The sequence below is a fragment of the Protopterus annectens genome, chromosome 10.part0, assembly GCF_019279795.1.
Source record: "Protopterus annectens isolate FY-2018-M chromosome 10.part0, PAN1.0, whole genome shotgun sequence".
Classification (NCBI taxonomy): domain Eukaryota; kingdom Metazoa; phylum Chordata; order Ceratodontiformes; family Protopteridae; genus Protopterus; species Protopterus annectens.
Window position 1 is genome coordinate 1,224,224,675 of NC_056744.1, and position 25,514 is coordinate 1,224,250,188.

General features: G+C 39.6%; 1 protein-coding gene across 1 annotated transcript in view; it reads right to left on the bottom strand.

Moving 5' to 3' along the window:
* Positions 1-25,514, bottom strand: part of ORC1 (origin recognition complex subunit 1) — a 967,334-nt gene that overhangs the window by 575,412 nt on the left and 366,408 nt on the right. Inside the window, exons 8-9 of the mRNA XM_044086852.1 lie at positions 22,556-22,662; positions 4,197-4,298 (exon numbers count right to left, since the gene is read on the bottom strand). Coding sequence (XP_043942787.1) covers positions 4,197-4,298; positions 22,556-22,662 — 209 coding nt within the window. The remainder of the gene's footprint in view (positions 1-4,196; positions 4,299-22,555; positions 22,663-25,514) is intronic.

Consider the following 25,514-nt stretch of genomic DNA (forward strand, 5'->3'; position numbering starts at 1 on the left):
TTTAAACACGGTTTACATGCATTTGGTCACACGACCGAAGGTCGATCTGTCGGAATGCCGAACAGAAATGTCAAATCTCGTACGCCCAAATGCTCGGAATGTCGCGCACAATATCGAATTCGAAAGTCCCGATTGCACATCCACCACAAGTGCTACCATGGTTCGAGAGGGAGGAATAGTAATCTCAGGTTCGACATTTGCGGCTTCGACATTCCACGATCCTACGGTTCTGCTGTCGACAGGTTCGCGTATCGGTCGTTCACACAAATGCATGTATACCTTTAAACACAGATGTCACTATGAAAACATCCTAACAGATGTACTCGGATGACTTCTCTCAGTAAGTAAAATGTTAATAGAATCCGAATACGTTTAGGTGGACAACTTTACCCAAACAGTCCATATTAGTAAAAGTTTCACAACCTAATAAATTAGCAGTTCTGAAACAGTGAGAAGAGCTGCACACTGGGCCTGGCTTAGGCTACTTGTACTAACTGATGTTGGTGGAACACAGTACTGCTGTGAAATATGGCTGAAGGAAAAAGACATTGTCAGCAGAAGCCCAAATACTGTGAATAATTCTTCAGATGTCTCCACCTTCTCTACAGTGTGGTTATGTTGTGGACTAAAGTTCAGGAGTCTGCAAAAAAAAATTAAATAAATAAATTATATATATATATATATATATATATATATATATATATATATATATATATATATATATATATATATATATCATTATGCAATGTTAGCCAGATTCATTCTGTTAATTTTGGATTAGCATATAGGCATGAGTGACAGTAGAAGCTTCATTTGGAGAAGTACGCCAAGAACACAAGAAAACAAAATAATGGGTCCTGGTATACAGCGAGATTCAGACCTAGCTTTCAGCCCTGCAGCTCACCGCTGATTATTACAATAAATTCTTGAAAAAAAAATAAAGTTGAAAATGTCTGAGAAAGCAATGTTATCTTTGCTGAATATACCTACCCAGACCAAGCCTGGGCTACACCTTAGTCTTGCAGACACCACACTACTGCAAATAAGTGGTGCAGGCCTCTAGGCTATCCATGGCTGGAGTGGTAGCAGTCATCTATGTAGATTTTAGCAACACGTCTGTTATGGTGACTCATAATATACTAATTGCTTCACCTACCAACTTACTTAACAGAGGTTAAAAAGAACTAGCAAAATTTAGGACTGGTGGAACATTTAGCTGAGAGGGGTCTTCCATAGGAGAGACCATAGATTCCAATAAAGACTTTTGCTGTTCAGTATTTGCACGTTACTTACAGTAACTGAGTAACAGCATGTGTGATCTAGTAAATACACTGATAATATAAAGTATCTCTGAATTGTTACAGTGGCAAAGCACTGCAATACTGTAGATGGCATCCAGTTGGAATATGCTCATGAAAAGTTTAATCTGCTGATGTAACCATCTAAACTAATCACAGAATAAGAACAGAACTTATAAATACTCCTACGATATAGCAAAAATAACATCCAATACCTCACCCTGGACTGGATACTAGTCTTGAGCCCACACTCCCTGACTCCTTACATGACCACCTACCAGCCTATACTCACAGGACTATCACTCAACTCACAAAGCAACACAAGTTCAAAATTATACGCAACCTGTAAACATTCATGAATCTCTAAAAGCTATAGACTGGTCGATCCTAAATAGACTTCCCCTTAATGATGCAGTTGAAAATTTCAACAGCACCTTCCTAAGCATTCTTAACTCTCTAGACCCTCTGTGAACAAAAGAAATACAAACAACCATGTTCCATGGCTCACCAAATCACACAAAATTCTAATGAAAGACAGGGACAAAGCATGGACTAACTGGCTAAATAATAAAAATGACATAAATCTTCAGGTATACCGACAACTCCGCAATCAAACAAAGACAAATATTGCATGATAAAAAAAATCATACTATTCCTACATTCAAAATAACCACAACAATAACCCTGAGAAATTCTGGCCTTCTGTAATGTCACTGCTCAACCCAGGAAATAAAAATAATCCCAATCCATACCTTAATATACCACCTCTTCAAACAGCCACCAAATTCAACACATACTTTATGGAGTCCATATCCAACCTAAAAGTAAACCCAACTCATCCACTCCAACTCACTACTACTACTAATACCACCAATACTAACCACACCACACCCCCTCACTCAATCCCTCACTCACAGCTAAAAACCAAAACATCCCCATCTTACTTTTCAGCCCATCCCTTTATCTCAAATAAAAAAAAAAAACCTACTAAAAAAAACTGAATTTTTCTCAACCTTAGCAGGCAACCTCCTACCTGAATACCTAAAGTTTGACAGAGGCAACAGCATTCCCTGTTAGCATCTTAATTAATACATCCGTAGCTGAATCACGTGTCCCTAACCTATGGATAAGATCACACACTATACCTTTACATAAGGGAAGCAATTCCACTGACATCAGAAACTTTCGTCCTATTGCAATCTTGTCCCATCTGTCTAAGATTATAGAAAAATGTGTGCAGCTACAACTTCTCCACCATCTTACACACAACCTACTTTTCCCACACTCAACATGGCTTTAGATCTGCACACAGTACCTCAACAGCCTCATCTTTCATGGACTTTGCCAACAAAGTCCATGACACTGGCAAACTAGTATTACAGTATTTTGAGATTTGTCAAAAGCATTTGACATAGTATCTCACCCCAAACTCCTTAAAGAACTTTCCAGCACTGGTCTATCCTCCTGCTCACTTCAGTGGTTTTCTAGCTACCTAGCTGACCGGCAGCAAGCAGTAAAAATAGCAGGGCTCTATCTTCCCATACCACATCACCCCCACAGGTGTACCTCAAAGATCCATCCTTGGCCCATTATTGTTTAATGTCTTCACCAATAATTTACATACAACCTCCTGTGAAGACACTAATCCAATATGCAGATGACTCCACTATAATCTGTATCAGACACATTAACTCGCCTACAACACAAGCTTTCTCTTTCATACAAACATGGCTGCCCAATACTGAACTCCTACTCAACCCAAAAAAAAAAATACTGAAATTGAACTGGTTCAGCGTACCAAACTACTAGGTGTCACAATTGATGACCTCAAGTCTGACCTACACATACATAACAGTATCAAAAAACCTACCAAAACTAGGCATGCTATACAGGAATAAAGACTTCCTCACAGCAGCTATCAAAATTACCCTGGCCAAAACCTACCCCTTGCATTCACTGTTATATGGGGCCCCAAATCTAATTAACTTACAGACCTCCCTAAGAAAAATAAATGCAACCCTTCTATCACCACTGTAAAGCCCTACATTCCCTATGATGGCTTGAACTCCCCCCTCCACTGCCAATACTTACAATTATAATATACAAAATCATCCATAACCCAATAGCTTGTCCTGCTCTTAGCCCATTAATCAGCTTTTATATCCCAACTAAACATCCAAGATGTGAAGACAAACATCTCCTCACGACTCAAACACAACAAAACCCCAGGCCTAAGCCTTTACTCCTGTTCTGTGGCAAAACTATGGAACTCCCTTTAACTATCAAAACTACTATTAACTTGTACTCCTTCAAAACCTCTATAAAAAAAACTTCAACAACGCTTAGATTTATCCCCTGTACGAGCCCGGGTTGAGGTATTCATACCCTTTTCTACCTTTACTCTCCATCTCCACTATTAACTTACCCTATCTTCCTCTACACCTACCCCCCCCCCCACCCCGAGGTTGCACTCATACCTTTTCCACATTTATTCCTGCTTTCCCCTCTATCACACCCTACTCTTCTCTACTCATACTATCCTACACCTTCACCAATATAATCTGTTACCATATTTCATGACCTCTAGGATATTAATAAGAGTTATGCCATCTATTATGTTAATAATGCTATCAGGATTTCCATATAATTTATGCTTGAACACTATGACTATTATGTCTTGAGTTTTATTCTGACAAATGTATGTGTAAAGTTTTCAAATTTTGTACTAGAATGTTATGAGTTTATTAAGACTGTCTAATTTTTAATTCCGTTAACCATATGTATCTGCAGCTTTTCTCCCCAGGCCTCCACTGAAAATGGGTGCCTCTTGACCCAGTCGAACTTCCCAGGTAAACAAATATTAAATAAATCAATAAATAAATGTAAAATATTACACACCCTCCAGTTCCATCAATAAGTTTGCTTTCTACAAAATTATACACATCTTGGAACTCCTGCTCTCGACATGGCAAGGACTCTGGAACTGCTGAAACATGTAATCTGGAGAGAAAAAAAAAAAAAAAAAAAAGAGGTAATTCTTCATTTAAAATGGTGAAGGTTATAACCAAGCAAAACAGACTGTTACACTGCACTGCCCAAACATTGGTTTGTTTCTATTAACCACTTTAAATGCAGAAAGTAGCAGTCTAAAATTAAAACAAAAAAACAAATCCAGGATTATCTATTGCTTTATACTTTCACAATTGCTAAAAATAGTGACTGAAGCCAATATGGATTTTATCCCCCCCCCCTCCCCCAACACACATGGCTAGAAAACATTAGACTGAATAAAGCCCTGTCCAAATTTTCCCTAGTAATACAAGTACTACCTTGGGTCTCCCCCAGAAAAGAGGCTACTAACCTAGTAGGACTAGCAAAGTCAACCAAAATGCTAAATAAATAAAAGTAAGCATTCTCTGCACAGGATTAGCACAATTTATGCAAACCTTTGCAACCAATTTAAAGCTAAGTAACATATCTTTGTTCTTTACTTTATCCTTTCAGAGTTTCTTCTGTTATACGGTTACTATTTTATGTACCCTGGGCTGAACTTCAAAATGGTCCAGTGATTAGCATTCTACCCAGCAAACTAATTTGATATAAAATAAAATATAATCAGCTAATCAACAGATGCACAATGACCATCTTGCCTGGATCTAGTCTGAGGTTGTTCTAATTTTTAATTTTTTTTCAGAAGCTCCCAAGCTTGGAGGTGTGCATTCCCCAGACCACTTTTGTTGTGATGTCATGCTCCTAAACCCAGAGTCTGCTAGATCACCCTCCACCAATCACTAACAGAGTATGCTTCCTACACATCAAGAAAATGAAACAGAAGATTTGACAAATGCACAGTTAATTAATATAAAAGTACTTTGCATTCTTGCCTGACTTCAAGGAAATTCCAGCTGTACCTACTGAAGGTAACAGCTATCCATGCACAAAGGACTGGCTGAAGGGCATTTGTGGGCCAAAAAAGAGGACCTCCTCATAGAATTAAAATGTTTGACAAATCTAATATCAACCACTGGGAACAAACCTTGGTTGGTCTATGATTGGACTGAATCTGAAGTACTAAATCAAGAATGGAGGAAAAAGAACAAAGATTCCTAAAGAGACTTGACTCATTAGTTTGCACTGTAACTTCCAATGGGTGGAGCCTAAACCTTTTGACAGAATCAAATTATGTCCTCATATTTCAAACAAAAGTTCATATCTCCGAATCCATAGGGGTTATGAAAGAAGTATAATTGGAAAACCTTTCAGCACATATTATTTTTATAGTGGTAGCATTCTTTAGGTTCTAGGTCTTAAACCGAATTCTACAAGCCCAATCATAGACCAACCTGTCACGCCTGGGTTTTCGGATACTGGCTAAGGCTCTTGCCACCCCCATAGTGCCTTTTTTAGGCAAGGCTCAAATGACAAATTTACCACCATAACGGATACAAACAAAATCCGAGGGTAATGCTACTCAACACTAGAAGTCTAAACTTCAAAATGCACTCACTCGAGGCACTCCTTAAAATGGAGAACATCTACATCTGTGCAGTGACATAGATCTGGTTCAAGGCTCCAGACAACACCCCCCTGCTATACCACGCTACAACTCATACCACACCTTTCGGTCATCTAACCTGGATCGAAACACCAGAGGAGTGTCCATATTCACTAAGGACATCCACACCTCCAGGCTAATTGCCCAACATAATGCATCTGAAATTCACCAGGTGCAACTAACACTGGGCAAGACTGCAATCCAAACTGCAGCCTGCTACAGATCACCCACCATGCGCAAAGACTCCCAACTCCGCTTTTCTTAACATACTAGAAAATATCAAGGTACAACCCAACACCCTCATATACTGGGCGACTTCAACTACCCCACCATCAACTGGGAAAAATACTCATGTACCAACACAATGGCACAGCATTTTTTGGAAATTCATAAATTCCAAAGCCCAGATCCCCACCAGGGGCAGAAATATCCTAGACCTGGTCATTACCAACATGGGCGATTGATGCTCCACACCTGAGGTCAGCCCCTCATTGGTCAGATCCAACCATAAGCAAATCACCCTAGACATCCACATCCCACCCACACCAACTATTAAGGAAAGCACTGTAAAAAAAGTCTCAAAAGTAAACTTCACGCTTCTTAAGACAGAAGTGGCTAACTTCACCACACCCATGCAGACGGACAATAGCAGTAAGACTGCTGAATCCTACATCTGTGCTATGCACTGTATGAACACATACACGAGTGCGTGGACCATGCCATCCAAAATAGAACCAAGATGCTATCCTCCAAAAAAAAAAGCCAATCCCCTCCCATTAATAAGCTCTACAACAAAAGGAAGAAACTGTTGCAAAAAAGGGTAAAATCTCAAGACTGGAAAAAAAATCCCTCAAAATCCTCCAAAGCTAGTTACAAAAACAAAATTGCCATGGATTCCAAAGACAATCACAAGGCATTCTATAGCTATGTCAAAAATCTCAATGGCAACACTCTGATCTGCTCTGAGTTACAGCACAATGGCACTAAACATACAGAACCAGCTGATATTGGCAATATCCTGGCAGATGGTTCCTTTCAGGGGTGAGGGGGGGAGAAATTTGCGCTGAACCTATCACTATACTGGATGAATGCCAAGTCCCTGTAATCACGGCCACACAGGCTGAAAAATGCAAAAATACAATCGCCAAAACCAAAAATACAGCATCCATGGGACCTGACAACATCCCAGGCTGTGTTCTGCACGAACTACAAAATGAGCTGGCACCCCCATCTAAGTACCATGTTCAATCACAGCCTCACTACAGGTTTTGTGCCCACTGAATGGTGCACAGCTACACTGACCCCACTCCACAAAGGAGGATCCACCACGGTCCCCGGGAACTACTGACCCATCAGCCTGTTGAGCCTGATCTGCAAGGCCATGGAACGTATTATCATGGAACTTATAAACAAAGACATTGGTAACCTGCAAACTCTGGACCCCACCCAGTTTGGGTTTGTGTAACCTGCAAACTCTGGACCCCACCCAGTTTTGAGTTTGTGAAAGGCAGATCATGTCTCCTAAACCTGATTGACTTCTTTGAAGCAGTCACCAAAGCAGTGGATGAGGGTAAGGCAGTTCACACAGCCTACCTAGATCTTGCCAAGGCCTTCGATACCATCCCCCACTCGGGTATTATTGATAAACTCATGAAACTGGGCATAAATCCCTATGTCACGCAGTGGGTGGCCAACTGGCTCACAGACAGAACCCACACAGTGAAAGCAGCCAATTCCAAATCAGTCTCCAGACCGGTGACAAGTGGAATACCACAGGGTTCAGTCCTAGGCCCCTCCCTGTTTAGCATCTACTTCTCGGAAGTCCAAACCAACACAGTGGGCTTATGGCTAACAAAGTTCGCAGACTACTGTAAATTGGGGGCCATTATTGAATCCCCTAAGGATGTGGACATTCTACAAAAGGGCCTTGCTGAGACAGATGCCTGGTGTCAAAACCACTGTCTTAAGCTCAATGCCAAAAAATGCACAGTTATCCCCTTTGGGAAAAACCCTGTGCCAGCGAATTACCACATAGGCGGTTCTCCACAACACCGAAAATGTGATACGAGACCTAGGGACACAGGTTGACAGCAGGCTCTCCTTTGACAACCACATAGCCACAGTGGTCAGGAAGCACTTCTATGTGGTACACCTCATCACAAAAGGTTTCTCATTCAGAAAAAAAAAAAAAAAAAAAGAAGAGGTCATTGTTCCCCTCTACTCTGCCCTCAGACCCATTACAGAGTACAATGCCCCATTTGGGATGTACCTCAAGACATTTGCAGCAACTGGAAAGACCGCAGAAATACCTCGCAAAGATAATCACCGGCCCTAAACAGATGCCCTATGCAGATCGCCTTAAGACGCTCCAGCTCTATTCTGCTGCATATCGTCTACTCAGAGGCGATCTCTGCCTAACATACAAAGCCATGTCAATCCCAGAGCTGTTGGACATTCTACACTTAGAAAAATCCCAATCCCTGCGGGCCACACGCTCCAGAGACCTTAACCTTGTCACCACGATTAACAGAACTTGATCGAGGGAAGTTCGAGGGACAGGTTCCTGTCTCAGACTTCCCATACTATGGAACATGCTGCCTATTCATGTCAAACAAAGCACCTCACTGGCCCTGTTTAAGAAAAATCTGGACAACTAGATAGGGAATAGGAAATTTACCCCAGGTATCACTTCTGTGGCTCTGCTTGACAGGGTCACCGGTAAATAAAATCCTGTGTGGCTAAAGCCAGGAAATCTTTATGGCTAGGCTTGTATAAATCCTAGGGCCGATAGCCTAGTACCTACCTATGAACCTAAAACACAGTAACTATTATGTTTGTTATATTTTGTAAACAACTTACAATATCTCAGCAACCACTAGAGTTACACACACACACTGTCAGCAGCATTTTATTTATCTAGCCGAGTGCTTTCATATGCGGCTAAAGAGTTTTGTGTTACTTGGTTGTTGATATTTAGAAAATGTGAAATTTATATCTATATAAATTAATATCATAAAAACAACAGTTAATATATCTTTACCTGCACTAGACAAGAGGTCAACTACTAATGCAGTTGAGTTTGCCATTGTCTAAGCTTTACGATGAAATCTTTCAAAACTTTTCACATAGCATGGTTTTGCAATTATTGATGCAAATATTAACAAATATTTGACACCTAGAGGCGTTAGTAGGAGTTAACTTCAGATGCACCTGGAGGCATCACTCGGATGTAATGAGAGTTAAGGGCTACATTACAGTCCAGACAGTAATGCTCAATACGAAGAGAGAATAAAAATCAAATAGCTGCAGAACAGGATTTTTCAATGACACTATTTATGAAGAAAACACTAGCATCAGCAATGCTTCTAAGTTGTGACATCTGAACTCAGCATTTTGCAATGGGCATTGAGCTATTCAGCTATAAAGGGCTTGACTAACCACTTGCAGCCAAAATATTCGAGGCCTTTGATTACTTATCTAGCAGCTCTGTGGAAGGGTGCTGTGGTCTCAAAAACATATGCTGCATTGAACATAAGCGCACATGAATCTGCTCCTACATACTTAAAATATCATTCCAGAGTCAAGGTTTCATCAGGGGTCAGCTGGAGTGACATCGCAGTTAATAAAAACAGAGAATACAACTTGAGGGCTTTCAAGCTGTAAAGATTTTATTTATTTTTTTAGGCTTTGTTTGCAAATATAGTGGTTTCCCTTTTGGAAAAGGGAATTCAATTACAAGCCAACTTACAGAAGAGTTAAAGTCTGAAATCCTTCTCAAGGAGAGGGACCATTCTAACTTTGGGAGTCTTGAGTCTTGTACTCTAATGAGATGTCTCATTTTCCTTGACTTGCTCCAGACTCAAATACATGGTTTCCTTCTTAATTTCCCTTTCAAGGCCCATTACGTTAGTTCCTACAGAAGATAGTTTGTACTCAACACAAATAGCAGGTGGGCACTGGGAGGGAGGTGACAACAAGACTTAAACATGACAGGCAATGCATGCCAGAATTGCTATCTACCCATTAATAGATCTGCACAGAAATCACACAAAGACATCAAATTGTACTCCTTAGGGATATACTCCATCATGTGTGTGGACAAGTCTAAATACAAAGATTGATTTGTATCCAACAATTCAGGAAGGTGACAGAAGAGTGCTCCTTAAGCCAACCACCAGCCCTTTGTGAAAGAACTTCAAGCCCCGCACTACGTCCTTCCTCGTGGTATATACGTATGTGACATAAAAGCAGATTAGGGGACTTTGGCTAACCAAGTTTGCCAAGGATTTTAAATTGTGGGAGGTTATAAAATCGTATTGTGATATTCAAATTCTCCAAGGGCTTGACAAAATAAATGCTTGGTGTATTAATCACCTGGAAATGCTGCATAGTTTCCTATGTTAAATCTAGTATTACTATTGCTTACCACACAGTTAACGTTCAACTTAAATTTGACAATCATAAAGGACTTGGGTACATACTTTAATAATGGACTCTTCTTTGACCACCATGTCTCAAAGATGGTCAGAAAAATCCATCGCCTTGCAGAGCTTATCCTTTGTGGCATATCCTCAAGCTCCAAATAAGTTATAATCTCACTTTATTCATCCCCCATTATGTCTAACATTGAATATAATGCACCCTTTAGCATGTACCCCTTCCAAGCACGTAAACCAGCTTGAAAGATATGGTCTCAATTCCCTTAGTTACTCAGTCATACATACTCCTGATGCGTGATCTCTGCTTAGCTTTTCAAGCTATAAATGATCCATCACTCACTGAACTCCTTTACCTAAATAGAATAAGTGCTAAAGCAAATACATGTTCTAGAGACCTAAACCTACACTAAAGCACTAACAAGACTAGATGGCATGACAGATGCCAAACTCAATGTATATCCAGTTTCTGGAATAGGCTGCCTTTGTCTATCGAGACCAGTACTTCCCTAGTAACCTCTAAAACCAGTCTGGATGACTGGATGTGTGATGACAAATTTTCACCAGGAATGTGTGGAAAAGTCTACTTAATAGGGGCACTGTTAACTTCCCAATGGTATTAAGCAACGTAGCTTAGTTTCTTCATAGTCTCTTGTCTGAAAGCTTAGTAAGAACTTATGAACAAGCTGGACAGCCACATGCTTCAGCAAAGTAATGCTGTTTGATCGCTGAGATTCCTCTCCCCAGGGTACCTGCCAGGTATCATGTTCCTTACTTCCTTCTACATCAGCTGACAAATGGTGCAAACTTAAGTCCTTGCTGGAAGAGAGAGAGCAGAGTCTGCTCACCCAGTGGATCTGAACAAATGGAACCTTTGTTGGTGATAGGTTTGATGTTCTCATACCTTAACTGCTTGCTCAGGCTCATTCTTTAGGACCCTTCACCCAAGCCATTACCTTGCACTTCCATTTACTAATCAGGTTAAAATGATGGCACTCCAGCAGCCAGCTGAAGAAGAAACTGTATCCATGACTGTGATGCCAGCAACAAGGTTTATAGAGGAGCTTCAGAAGCTTGGCACCCAACAAGTGCAGACAGAGCTTCATGTGGCTCTTCTTTCCCAGGTGTAGAGTCAGGGCAGCCATCATTCTTCCAGTGACTACTGCAGGAGATAAAGTAATTGCAGAGAAAGCTGCAGAGTTAAGGATGGAGATTAAGAGTGAAGGGGTAATACCACTATACATGCTCAACGGGAGAGAATCAGAAAGAGTGGAAATCTTATTCTAGGCACACTGAATCTGGACCCAAGTACACCCTTCAGGCAATGCATCAATCCAGATGACACCACCCGGGATTACATAATGCACATATACCAATGGACAAAATCCACAATCATCACAATGGAAGTTTTTCTCAAAAGAGGTACAGCAAGGGGGTTATCTCACAGTGAGCAGCACCTAGTGGGATTCAAATGTTGAAATGCTAAGAAGTACCACAATAACACTGATTTCCCAATAAGGCTTCCCACTAGCACAGCTATAGGGTTAAGTCCTCAGCTGAGTGTCTAAGAAAAGTCCTCCAGCACCCTCTCTGTCAAACCAGTGCTTCTTGTCTCTGCTCCAAGTAGCTCTTTCACACACACACACACACACACACACACACACACACACACACACACACACTGTAAAGGCTGGCACAGATTTACCCCCTGTGCCCCCTTTCCAACCAGACTATAAGGTACTTATCACTGCCACCAGACACTGCAAATTCAGCTACCTAAGGCTCTTGCAAGAGTACCCAATTATAATGGGTAAAATTAATAATAATACAAATGGTAACGTTGACCAAACAGCCAGGCTTCAAGAGTGGCCACAGTGTCACAAATAGATACATGCACTCTCAAAAGTTAAAACATTCGCTAAAGGACCAGCCACAATGAAAAGTTTAAATATATTTAATAAATAAAAACATGAAAATATGAAATATCTGTTTACCGTACAGTAAACACCAGAGTTTCAATCACAGGAAATATTAAAATAAATGAATATATTCACACAGATGCAGGAAAACAGTACTTTAATAATCTCACTATATTCTTCTGACTGATCTAAAGAATTGGTATTCCCTGGTTCACTTGCTAGAGCAAGGCAAGATGAAGTAGGGGAGGGGTCTTTGGTTCCAAGAAACAGACTGCCCCGAGACTTCAGTCTCATCATATATTAAATATTATTTCTGAACTGAAGAACATCACATACATCTGGTCATCTGACTTCTGGTACTCATGTATTCCCCAGCAAACACAAGAAAAATGGTCAAGTTATGTCCAAAAGTTTAATAAAATGCCAGTAAAATGTAGCTGAAGCACAGTAGTTGAAACACAAAGCTTTCGCAAACTCCTTCAAACACAATACTATTTAAATAAAATCACATAACAGCCAACCAACATCACTATCTAATTAGTTATGTCATTAATTATGTATTTAAAGAAACATTTATAAAATGACTATGTATATAGCCTTGTATTCAAATGTCATTTTTTAAAACGTCCGCATTTTTTTCAGAATTGGTTTTATAGAAACAGTGAAATCAGTACCTGGATTACTATCTGCTTGTAGTCTAATAATCCAATTACATTCTACCCTCCCTGACTAGCATAGCATATGTAAATAACCCTAAACAAAAAATGATGTGCATTTCCAAAATCAATATGATGCTTTGCAATTGCATTTGTAGAAATATTCCTCTTTGCATCGGACCTCTGTTCAATAATTAGTTCACATAGCTTTCTACTTGACTGGCCAACATAAAAACTTGGACATACATCACATATAGCTAAATAAACAATGTTACAAGAGTTGCAAGTAGCAGTACAATTAAACCAATATTTGTTTAGTTATAGGATGTATAAATTTATTATTCTTACATATCACGCTGCATACAGAGCAATGCATACATGGAAATCTGCCCTTTTTATTTGATTCAATCCCCTTTTGTTTCTTAGTTCGTATTGCCTTATAGCATAATTTATTTTTTAAATTGCTAGAGTTCCTATAAGAAAACATTGGATAAGATGGAATATTATTATTTAAATCAGGTAGGACTTGTAAGATAGCCCAATTATTACTGATTATTTCGTTCATACTAGATGAACAACGACTATAAGTGGTAGTATATCTAAGTTGGTCAGCAATAGATAGAGGGATTTGGGCTATCTTGTGAAGATGAAAAATAGGGCATAACCTTGTCCTTTCTCTGTTCAAGGACATTCTTTTCTCTTCTTCTAATAACAATTCTAAGTTATAACCTCTTTGTTGGAATTCAGATTTCATGTCATGCAACTGCTCAATGCAAGTGCCATCTTCGGTGTTTAACCTACTAACTCTACTATATTAACGCTTGACTATTCCCCTAAATGTATGGGTTGGGCGCATACTTTTATTATGCAGATATTTATTTTTGCGAGATTTTTTTGTAAATCTTTGTAGATATAACATTTTTTGTATTAGTTAAGTGTACATCTAAAAAGTGTATTTCGCTAGCTGAATTAGTCATTTCAAATTTCAAAAATGTAGTTGTAGTATTTAAATAATGAAAAAAAATAATTTAATAAATCTAACGTGCCCCCCCCCCATACAAAAAAAAACACAGTCTACAAAACGCTTCTCAAATATATGAGAATTAAATTCATTTGGACCATTATATACATTTTTCTTCCCATTCATTTAGGGTTAAGTTGGCATAGGTGTTTGCAACGGGGGTACCCATTGCAACACCGGTGGTTTGATGGCAGAAAGCTTCATTAAAAATAAATATATTATTTAATACTATTTCCAACAGCTGCTAGTTACTTTTCTGCTACCAATAAAGTGTGTGTGATTCTACAGTTTAAAAAGTTTTACTAGAGATTTCTTTGCATGACTAACCATAGCTGATATGTACTAAAAATTTGTATGCAGAAATCAAATGAATGGTAAAAAACTGTAATATACCTGCATTTGTAAAATGTCACTTACTGCAAATAATACTGTGATTGAGGAGCTTTTCTCCCCGGCCCTCTACTGAAAATGGACATATATTCAGTTGGACTAGCCCGGTCAACAAATGTAAAATAAAATAAAAATAAAATAAATAAGTCACATATTGTTTCTATTTCCCTGCCTTTCATTTTTCCATGTCTACATAAAATGCTACAAATAGCATCAATACCATAGTCATTGGGAATAACACTAAAGAGTGATTTTATGTCTAAGGTGACAAAGATGTACTGGTTAGCTATTTTTTTCTTGGTACCAGATATAAAGTTTATTTAAAAAATCTCCAGTGCCCTTAATAAATCTCTTTACATGTGTCAATAACGGACAAAGTGGTCTGTAGGTACAGGGAAATAGGCTCTGTTAGCCAACCCCGACCAGAGACAATGGGTCTCATGGGGGGGGGGGGGGTTTCTAAAGATTTATGGACCTTAGGTAAACCGTATATAATCGGTATTTTAGGACAAGGTATGGAAAAATAATTCAATAATTCCATAGAAATATCATTAATTTGAAGTTCAAATAAAAGCATATTGACATTGCTAATACAATGTGCTACTTCAGCATAAGAAATCTGTTTAAATGCAGTAACATCATTTAAAAGCTCATTCATAGAAGTATAATATTCATCAGCATTCATTAGAACAATCCCCCCTCCCTTGTCAGCTTCCTTAATAACAATATCATTATTATTCTCTAGCTTTTTCAGAGCTTCTAATTCAACAGTAGACCAATTAAAGTACTTTTTAAAGTTATGTTTAGCATACAAGTCATACATTTGTTGTTCACATATGTTTTCGAAAGCTGTAACAATGGGATTACAAAAGGGGATAAATGTGCTGGTTTTTTTTACATTTTGATGGCATAGATCTAAGAATCTTTATAAAGCAGTTTTAAATTTAAATGTCTAGTAAAAAGCTTCAAGGTCAGTCAGGGCATCCACTATAGTCTTTTTGTGCTGGTATAAAAATCATGTCTTTACTTAATAAACTGATGTCAGCTTCAGTTAGTTCTATTTTTGACATATAGAACACTGGATAGTCAAGTGTTTGTTACCTCCGTGTTACCACGAGGGACTAAGCCTAACTGCAAGTATGCTGAAAAGATGACACGCTGCCATTGCAGCTTGCGAGTATTAAAGATGCTGTCCTACAGCAATAAATATCCAGATCTTTTAAAAAGCTGGCAGGAACTAAATATTAAGTTAGGCCTTGATTACATGGCTTTAATGAATCGCTTCTTTGTTTCCACTGAAAGAAATATGCAGGAAGAAATTGAGACGTTAGAATCAGAACTATGTGCTTTGCCTAACTTTAATATAAACATTGCTACTTATAATAATATGCTTGAAAGACTAGCAGCTCTAGATAAGAAACTAGAGCAACAGAAACAAAAGAAACTCAACCGTGACATCAAGGATTTCCGCTCAGGTAACATTTTCTCTTGGCCCAAAGACTTTAGAAGAGGAGAAATAACGTACACTACTAGCCATACAAAAAAAGACTCCATGTATGAACTTGACCAATTTACTATTCCTGCAACTGCCTCTGTAACCACTTCTATAACGGACACGGCTAATGGCAATGTTTTAACCACTGATACTGTAGAACCTAATTTAACAAATGGGCCAAATTCAAATAATACTCAATGAATCTATACATCTAAATGCAACTGAGGGGAAAGTAGCAGCTGGTCCATCTAATCAGTGACAGGATTTTCAACGAGCCTCCACAGCAATCCAATTAAAGTTAATAGAGACAATACCCAATCGGAAGCAAGACACAACCAGGGGGAGGTCCTATTTCAGGAAGAGAACCAGAGAAGCAAGTACCGGCTCACAAATATGAAACAAAACACGGAGGAAACTAACACTGACTGTCCAGTGTTTAATTTGTCAAAAATAGAACCAACTGAAGCTGACATCAGTTTATTAAGTAAAGGCATGACTTTTATACCACCACAAAAAGACTCTAGTGGATGTCCTGACTGACTTGAAGCTTTTTACTAGACATTTAAATTTAAAACTGCTTTATAAAGATTCTTACAAATCTATGCCATCAAAATGTAAAAAAACAGCACATTTATCCCCTTTAGTAATCCCATTGTTACAGCTTTTGAAGACATATGTGAACAACAAATGTATGACTTGTATGCTAAACATAACTTTAAAAAATACTTTAATTGGTCTACTGTTGAATTAGAAGCTCTGAAAAAGCTATAGAATAATAATGATATTGTTATTAAGGAAGATGACAAGGGAGGTGGCATTGTTCTAATGAATGCTGATGAATATTATACTTGTATGAATGAGCTTTTAAATGATGTTACTGCATTTAAACAGATTTCTTATGCTGAAGTAGCACGTTGTATTAGCAATGTCAATATGCTTTTATTTGAACTTCAAATTAATGATGATATTTCTGTGGATTTAGTGAATTATTTTTCTATACCTTGTCCTAAAATGCAGATTATATACGGTTTACCTAAGGTCCATAAATCTTTAGAACCCCCCCCCATGAGACCCATTGTCTCTGGTCGGGGTTGGCTAACAGAGCCTATTTCCCTGTACCTACAGACCACTTTAAGTCAGTTATTGACACATGTAGAGAGTTTAGAAGACACTGGAAATTTTTTAAATAAAAACTTTATATCTGGTACCATGAAAAAATAGCTAACCAGTACATCTTTGTCACCTTAGACATAAAATCACTCTACTGTTATTCCCAGTAACTACGGTATTGATGCTATTTGTAGCATTTTATGTAGACATGGAAAAATGAAAGGCAGGTAAATAGAAACAATGTGAGACTTATTCCAAATAGTATTAAATAATAATATATTTATTTTTAATGAAACTTTCTACCATCAAACCACCGATGCTGCAATGGATACCCCCCGCTGCAAACATCTATGCCAACTTAATCCTAAATGAATGGGAAGAAAAACATATATATAATGATCCAAATTAATTTCATTCTCATATACTATTTGTTTTTATGTATGGGGGGCACATTAGATTTATTAGATGAATTTTTTTATTTAAATACTACTACATTTTTGAAATTTGAAATGACTAATTCAGCTAGCAAAATACACTTTTTAGATATACACTTAATATAAAAAAAATTATATCTACAAAGATTTACAAAAAAATCTCATAAAAATAAATATCTGCATAATAAAGATATGCACCAAACCCATACATTTAGGGGAACAGTCAAGAGTCAATATAGTACAGTTAGTAGGTTAAACATTGAAGATGACACTTGCATTGAGCAGTTGCATGACATGAAATCTGAATTCCAACAAAGAGGTTATAACTTAGAATTATTAGAAGAGAAAAATGTCCTTGAACGGAGAAAGGACAAGGCTAAGCCCTATTTTTCATCTTCACAAGATAGCCCTAATCAGTCTACATCTGTTGCTGACCAACTTAGATATACTACCACTTATAGTCGTACATCTAGTATAAAGGAAATAATCAGTAATAATTGGGCCCTACCTGATTTAAATAATAATATTCCATCTTATCCAATGTTTTCTTATAGGACCTCTAGCAATTTAAAAAATAAATTATGCTATAAGGAAATACGAACTAAGAACCAAAAGGGGATTGAATCAAATAAAAAGGGCACATTTCCATGTATGCATTGCTCTGTATGCAGCATGATATGCAAGAATAGTAAATGTATACATCCTACAACTAAAAAAGAATGTTGGTTTAACTGTACTGCTACTTGTAACTCTAGTAACATTGTTTAGCTACATGTGATTTATGTCCAAGTTGTTATGTTGGCAAGTTAAGTAGAAAGCTACGTGAATGAATTATTGAACACAGGTCTGATACAAAGTGGAATATTTCTGCAAATGCAATTGAAAAGCATCATATTGATTTTGGAAATGCACATAATTTTTTGTTTAAGGTTATTGACATATGCTATGCTAGTCAGAAATAATGATTTAGAAACTAAAGAATATAATTGGATTATTAGACTACAAGCAGATAGGAGTCCAAGTATTAATTCCACTGTTTTTATAAAACCAATTCTGAAAAAAATGCAGACATGTTTTAAAAAATTACATTTGAATACAAGGCTATACATAGCCATCTTATAAAGGTTTCTTTAAATATATAATTAATGACATAACTAACTAGATAGTGATGGTGGTTGGCTGTTTTATTTAACTAGTATTGTGTTTTACTATGGTTGTATCACACTGAAGGAATTACCCAAAAGCCTTGTGTTTCAACTAATCTGCTTCAACTACATTTTACTGGCATTTTAATAAACTTTTGGATGTAACTTGCCCGTTTTTCTTGTGTTTGCTGTGGACATTTGCTTAAATGGCTAGTATATTGCAGGTCTCTGATTCTTTTTAGTTCCCATGTAATCCCCCCAGTTCATAGGATCATAGGAAGTTACCAGGTTATCGTCCCTGAGGGCCTTATCAGCCTAGCAAAGAGTTTAGCCCATGTTTAGACAAGTCATCACCAGATTCCCCTGTCCAGCAAAGAAAGGGGTGGAATCAGTTTGGTGTATTTTCTGTTTCCTATCCAGTTATCCAGGTCATGCTTAAAAAGGGCTAAAGAGGTACTCTGACATGGAGAGGGAGTCTATTCCACAGATGGGGGAGTCTCTTGGACACAAATCTGTCCTGCCAACAAGTCCTATTGATGTCACAGACCAGGTTGAGGCCACACGTGCGGGTTACACAAGTGGAGCTTGATTTGTGGATATGCAGCAGTCCCATCAAGGCGGGGTCCGAGATCACCTTGAATGCCAGACAGAGGTGACCTCTGAGAAGTCTGCATGAAACTGAGTAGAGGGATAGGGCTTTTAGCCTATTTCTGTATGGTAGATGTTCAAGGCTCTGGATTCTCCTGGTGAGGAACCTCTGTGGTCTCTCCAGCTGCTGCATGTGCTTTGTAAGGTACATGCCGAAAGGGGCACTGTACTCAATAATGGGCCTTATAAGGGAAGAATACAGGGATGTTATGACCTCCTTGTCCCTGGATGAGATGCCCTTACTTATGAGGTGGGCAGTGTAGAAAGCTTTCTGTACAATGGAAGCAACACGGTGGTCAAAAATCAGGTTCTATCAACCCGAGTGCCCAAATCCCTCGCAACTGACTGCGTGCTTAGGACGTAGTTATTAATGTGATCATTTGTGGGGATTGTCATTCTCCCCAAAGGGGATGATGTATTTTTTGGTATTCAGCTTGAGGCCATGTTTCTGGCACCAGTCGTTATTTGTTGGGTGAGATGACAGTGCCCAGCTTGCAGTCCTCTGCAAATTGGTCAGCCATTTCCCACTGGTTTTGGCCCGCACCTCAGAAAAAGTAACTCCCAAGTAACAGAGGCCCCAAGAACGAACATTGGGGTACGCTGCTCATTACAGGTCTACTGCTTGAGTTGGCTTCCCCTATTTTGACTAGGTGAGTTCTATCAGTGAGACAGTTTGCTACCCATCTGGTCACTTATGGGCTGATGCCTAATACAGAATTTATCTATTACGCCAGAGTGGGGAAATAGTGCCGAAGGCTTTGGCCAGGTCAGGGTAGGTGTCGTGCACAGTCTTCCGCTCATCCATGGCTTTGGGGACTGGTTCACAGAAGTCGACTAAATTTAACAGACATGACCTCCCCTTGACAAAGCCAAACTGTGTGGGATCATGTGTTTGGAGATTGCCAATGTTCTTGTTAATGAGGTCCATGATAAGACAGACGAGATCAGACAGGAGGCCCCGTGGACTATGATGTTTGCAGACGACATTGTGATATGTAGTGAGAGTAGGAAATACATTGAGGAGACCCTGGAGAGCTGGAGATATGCTCTAGAGAGGAGAGGAATGAAGGTCAGCCAGACTAAGACGGAATACATGTGTGAGAATGAAAGGGAGGATGGAGGAATGGTGAGGATGCAGGGAGTAGAGTTGGTGAAGGTGGATGAGTTTAAATACTTGGGATCAACAGTTCAGAGTAATGGCGAGTGTGGAAGAGAGGTGAAGAAGAGAGTACAGGCAGGGTGGAGAAGAGTGTCAGGAGTGATTTGCGACAGACGCGTACCAGTACGAGTGAAAGGGAAGGTCTACAAAAGGGTAGTGAGACCAACTATGTTATATGGCTTGGAGACAGTGGCATTGACAAAAAGGCAGGAGTCAGAGTTGGATGTGGCACAGTTAAAGATGTTAAGATTTACACTGGGTGTGACGAGGGTAGACAGGATTAGGAATAAGTATATTAGAGGGTCAGCCCAGGTTGGACAGTTTGGAGACAAAGCCAGAGAGGTGAGATTGTGTTGGTTTGGACATGTGCTGAGGAGGGATGCTGGGTATACTGGGAAAAAAATGCTAAGGGTGAAGCTGCCAGGTAAGAGGAAAAGAGGAAGGCCTAAGATAAGGTTTATGGATGTGGTTAGAGAGGACATGCAGGTGGTTGGTGTGACAGAGCAAGATGCAGAGGACAGGAAGAAATGGAAACAGGTGATCCGCTGTGGCGACCCCTAACCAGGAAAAGCTAAAAGAAGAAGATAATCCATTCCACAGCCATGCAAATAAGTCTAGTTAGGTGGATGGGTCTATAATTTCCCAGATCGGTGGACGCTCCACCTTTGTGTAAAGGGGATGACTGTGGCTGTCCTCTACTCAGCTGGGACGAAGCCAGTACTCAGGCTTCGGATGAATAAAATGCCTAATGGTCCTGCAAGTTCCTGCCTGAGTTCATGTAGGATGCAGCCTGGGATGTTATCGGGTACCACAGAGGCTGTATTTTTTTTGCCTTTGAGAGACCAGTGATGACTTATTCCCTAGACATAAGGGGAAGGGGGCAGGTACTGGGGATGCCCTGATTTACTGATGGGAGAGACAGAGGGGTGACGTTTTCACTGAATCTGTCAGCCAACAAGTTTGCTAAATCTACAGCATTTGTATAGGTGGTGTCCTTGACGACCAGTTCTGAATTACTAGAAACTGCCAGGATTTTGCACTTACATGTCAATAATACACAACAGCTTTGCTCAGATCTGGTGCACCTTCTGAAAAACATGAAATAATTGAAACTTCTGCTCCTCCTACAGAGGCCAACAAACCATCCTTCTTGCAGACATTGTGCTTCTGGCTTCATTCAAACCTGTGAGACAACATCTTTATGGCCTAGGCAGAGTAATTTAATTTACTATTTCTCAAAGTCAGATGGATTGAGATTGACTTCTCTTCCAGTATACTCAAGTTACAGTGCATACATATAATCAGTTACTACATGCACGTACATTTCTTTTTTGTCAGGACCACCTACTGTTGGTACATTTTTAACGCAATCATCTTTACAAGTACATTTTTCAGCACAAGGGTCTGCACAAATCAGTCTGATATACAAACTGAATTCTTTACTAAATTCCAGCTTGCTGTGCTGGTCTATGTTACACATCCACTGCCCTACTTCTTGCATAGCTGGCAATACCTCACATCGTCACATAGGCATCAAATACAGACTTTCTTATGATGAACTTTAGGATCAAAAAATAAACCATACGAGTGCAAAAAACTGGGGAGGGGGGGCACCCTCCTACACCTGGACTAACACTAAAGCATATTCAAGAGTTAACTTCACCTATCTCAGCATGAGGGATAGGGATTGTAAAAACTTTGTGATAACAGTCTGTTTAAGAGAGAAAATACCAACCATTCCTCACTGTAGAGGGCCCCTCAAAATAAAATTTGTGGGTTAGCAACAAACATTCTTGCTTTCAATGGGTCGGGAAGAACATACACAAAAACCCACCTTCATGGTAAGACTGCTCAAGAAATCTGAGCAACAGGTGCCAGACTGACAGGGGAGTGAGTGAGTAAGTAAAATAATGAAGAAATACTGAAATTGTACCATAACATATATTAATGGACATATAAATGCAGTCATGCAAATTTGTAGTAACAAACAGAAGGAAACTGAACACTAGGTGTAAAAATGTGGGAAAAGGAGTACTCAAAATGTATGCAGACATAGCATAAAATGAGAAATATGATGAAAGCAAAGGAAGGAAAAGGGCAAATATAATAAGCAAAAATGTTGCCGAAGGACTAAGAAATAAAGAACATTGATTCAGACTAACCAAAATGTCAATAATAAGGATTTGAAGCACTTCATGACAGTTTTGCTAACAATATATGCCTGCCAAGATATTTATGCTTATTGTCCTTACTAATTAAAATGTTCACAAAAAAATAAAAAATTTTTACCTTGCTCTTGCTTCCTCTAACACACTGCCTGGTTTCCTGACTGGCTGATTCCGACATGGAATTCTAGGAGTTGCATTGTGTGGGGTTTTGGGAGTTCGTGGAGTACGCTTAACAGAAATGCAATGCAAAAATTAGTTTAGAATACAGTGTTTCAGTACTTGGCATTTCACAGCATTTCCTCATAATTTAACATGATTTCTACTCTATTAAACTGAGCAGTAATTAAAAGGCAGTTTACAAGTATTTGATTTCAAGAAGAAGCAAAACTAATGAAAGCACAGGCACAAAAATATTTAAGATCTTTAAGAGGCTCATACAGCAGTTAAATATCTTCATGAGACTTAGGGTCACTATACAGCCAAATGTTTGAGCACCTGCATCCCATTCCACTGTTACCAATGCAGAAGGTAAAGGGAGAACATAAAGCATCTACCATTCTCTTCTACTTCATCAAAAATTAATAAAGAGGCCCTTGCAGTACAATACCAGATTCTACCTACACATCTGAATCTTCCCAAGCCCAAACGGGCTAGGGGCACTAAGAAGCCCATCTCTATCTGGGCCCAAAGGATACTCCTCATCATTCTGTCCATATCAGAAGGTAAGAGGCTCTTGGAGGATCTGGAACAGGCTGCAGAATGGGTGGATTTAGATCTCGCCAGCTTCGATCCTATCACCACCCTATGCTGTCCCCGATCCAGTGGAATGACTCCTATGCCTGGAGCTGAAAGCTTCAGATCCTGTGATGATCCTGCTGAGGAGCCCTGAAAAATCAACTCTGGATCCAATGAACACATCGGCTCCGACCCTGGTTACCTGCTTGCCTCGGATTAGAGGGAGCTGATGGATCCAAGGGTCTCTAAGCCAAGGAGACCATGCCACCTAATGACAGATCTCAGACTTTGGATCTGAAACAGTCAAGGACAGCTTCAGATCCAGAGAATTCTGAGCCAAGTGTCTGGGCCATTTTTGCGGTGCTGGAGGAGAAGCCCCCAGGGAGGCAGAGGAGGGTTTCTTCTTAGAATCTTTGCAGCCACTAGAAGAGGGAGAGCCCGAAACAAAAGGGCCCCCATGCAACATACTCTTGAGCAATAATTTTTTTCTGGTGATCTGCTGATGGACAAGGGTTAAATGCAGCACCAACGGAGCATTCAGCCTCGAGCTGGTCGGATGCTAGACTTCTTGTGGGCGTTAGAGTTAGGCATCTTACGCCCACAAGAGCATCTTTTAAACTCGGTAGGCTTGCTTTCAGATGTAGTCCTACAAGCACACATTAAAAGAGAAACTACAACCACAAAATTGAAAGTTGAGAGAGAGGCCAGCAGACAAAACCCCCAAACAGCTCTATAAACTAAACAAGAAGGAGACTGCTCTTAGATGTAAAAGGGAAAGTACAAAAAAGGCACCAAGTGCTGAAAATGGAAAGGAATGGAAAAATATACAAGCCTAATGCCGGCAGAAGTGAAATGAGTGATGGGAGGAAGAGAAGTCTAAACTACCCACAGGATTGAAAAACTCACTTAACTGGAGAAAATTCAAAGACAAATTTTCCTGAAGAAAAGTACGAACCAGGAATCACATCCTTTGCGAAACGCAGCAAATTAGATCGGGGGGGGGGTACAGTGTAGAAAGGAATTATGGGAGATGGGAGGCACTGGAGCCTTGAATCCAAGTCTGCAAAGTGCCGGATCAGATCTGACATCGGATCCAATACCCAGTCATGATGAATAATGAAATGGATAACATAAAATCCTTAGTTTTGTCAAATTATTATTTGAGCTGTCTGTGCAAATCCAGGGTGTGAAGAAGCTTCTGGCTGGCTGTGAAGGAAAAAAGGAAGGTAAATGAACAGACTGATTAAGGGACAATTCATTGTCCACCTTGGGTATGAAATGATTAGTACAAAAAAAAAACTTGTCTTTATGAAAAACTAAACAAAAGGAGGTATTAGCCATGAGAGCCTTGAGTTTTCTCATGGCTGAAGTAAGAGCCAAACGAATAGTCTTCCAAGTGCAATGAAGCAGGGTCAAAAGCAGCCTAGGTCAGCTTTTCAAGTATAAAACTGAGGTTCTAAGAAGGAAGAATAGGCTTCCTGGGAGGCCTAAGAAGTACACCTTTAAGGAAATGCATGACCACAGACCTACAGGCCAGAGGAAGAGTCAAAGGCAAACAAGCAGAAATTGTTCGCAGGTAGGCTTTAAGTAAAGAATATTCCAACCCAGCAAGGAGCTTCTCAGACAAACGGAGAACCAGAGGAACCTCCACAGATGGGGGATCCTGGTGGTGAGAGGCACCAACCAGACAGAAAATCTATTCATTTGGACATGTATGATTTTCTGGTAGTGGGTTTCCTGGACTCCTGCAGGACCCGAAGTGCATCCTCAGAAAAGAGGTGCCTAAAATGGATCAAAACGCTACCATTCATAGCATCATTTGAAGAATGGACAAGTGAGGATGGACAAGAAACCCCTTGTCTTGTGTGACAAGATCCACTCTGTGAGGTAAGTTGTGGTGACTGCCCCTCACCAAGTGAAAAAGAAAGGGGAACCAATACTGTCTGGGCCAAAAAGGAGTCACCAGCAAGATGTGAGGCAAGATGATCTACCTTAGGAATACCCGACCGATGGACAATGTCCAGGAACACATCTCTGTGAACCATCCATTCGTGAGCTTGTGTGGAGTCTGCCACCAGACTGTGCTCTGATGGAACACAAACTGCCTGAAGAGTCCCTTGATACTGGACAGCTAGATCCCAGACCTGAAGAGCTAGTCTGCAAAGAAGATAGGACCTTGCGTCCCCCCCTGCTTAACATACCACATCACTATGGTACTGTCTGTGAAAATTTTGAGGGACTTTGGATGAAAGATGGAATGAAAAGTTTGTAGTGTCAGAAGTGGAGCCCTCATCTACTTTATGTCAGTGTGGTATGACCACTGATGAGGAGGCCACAGACCCTGA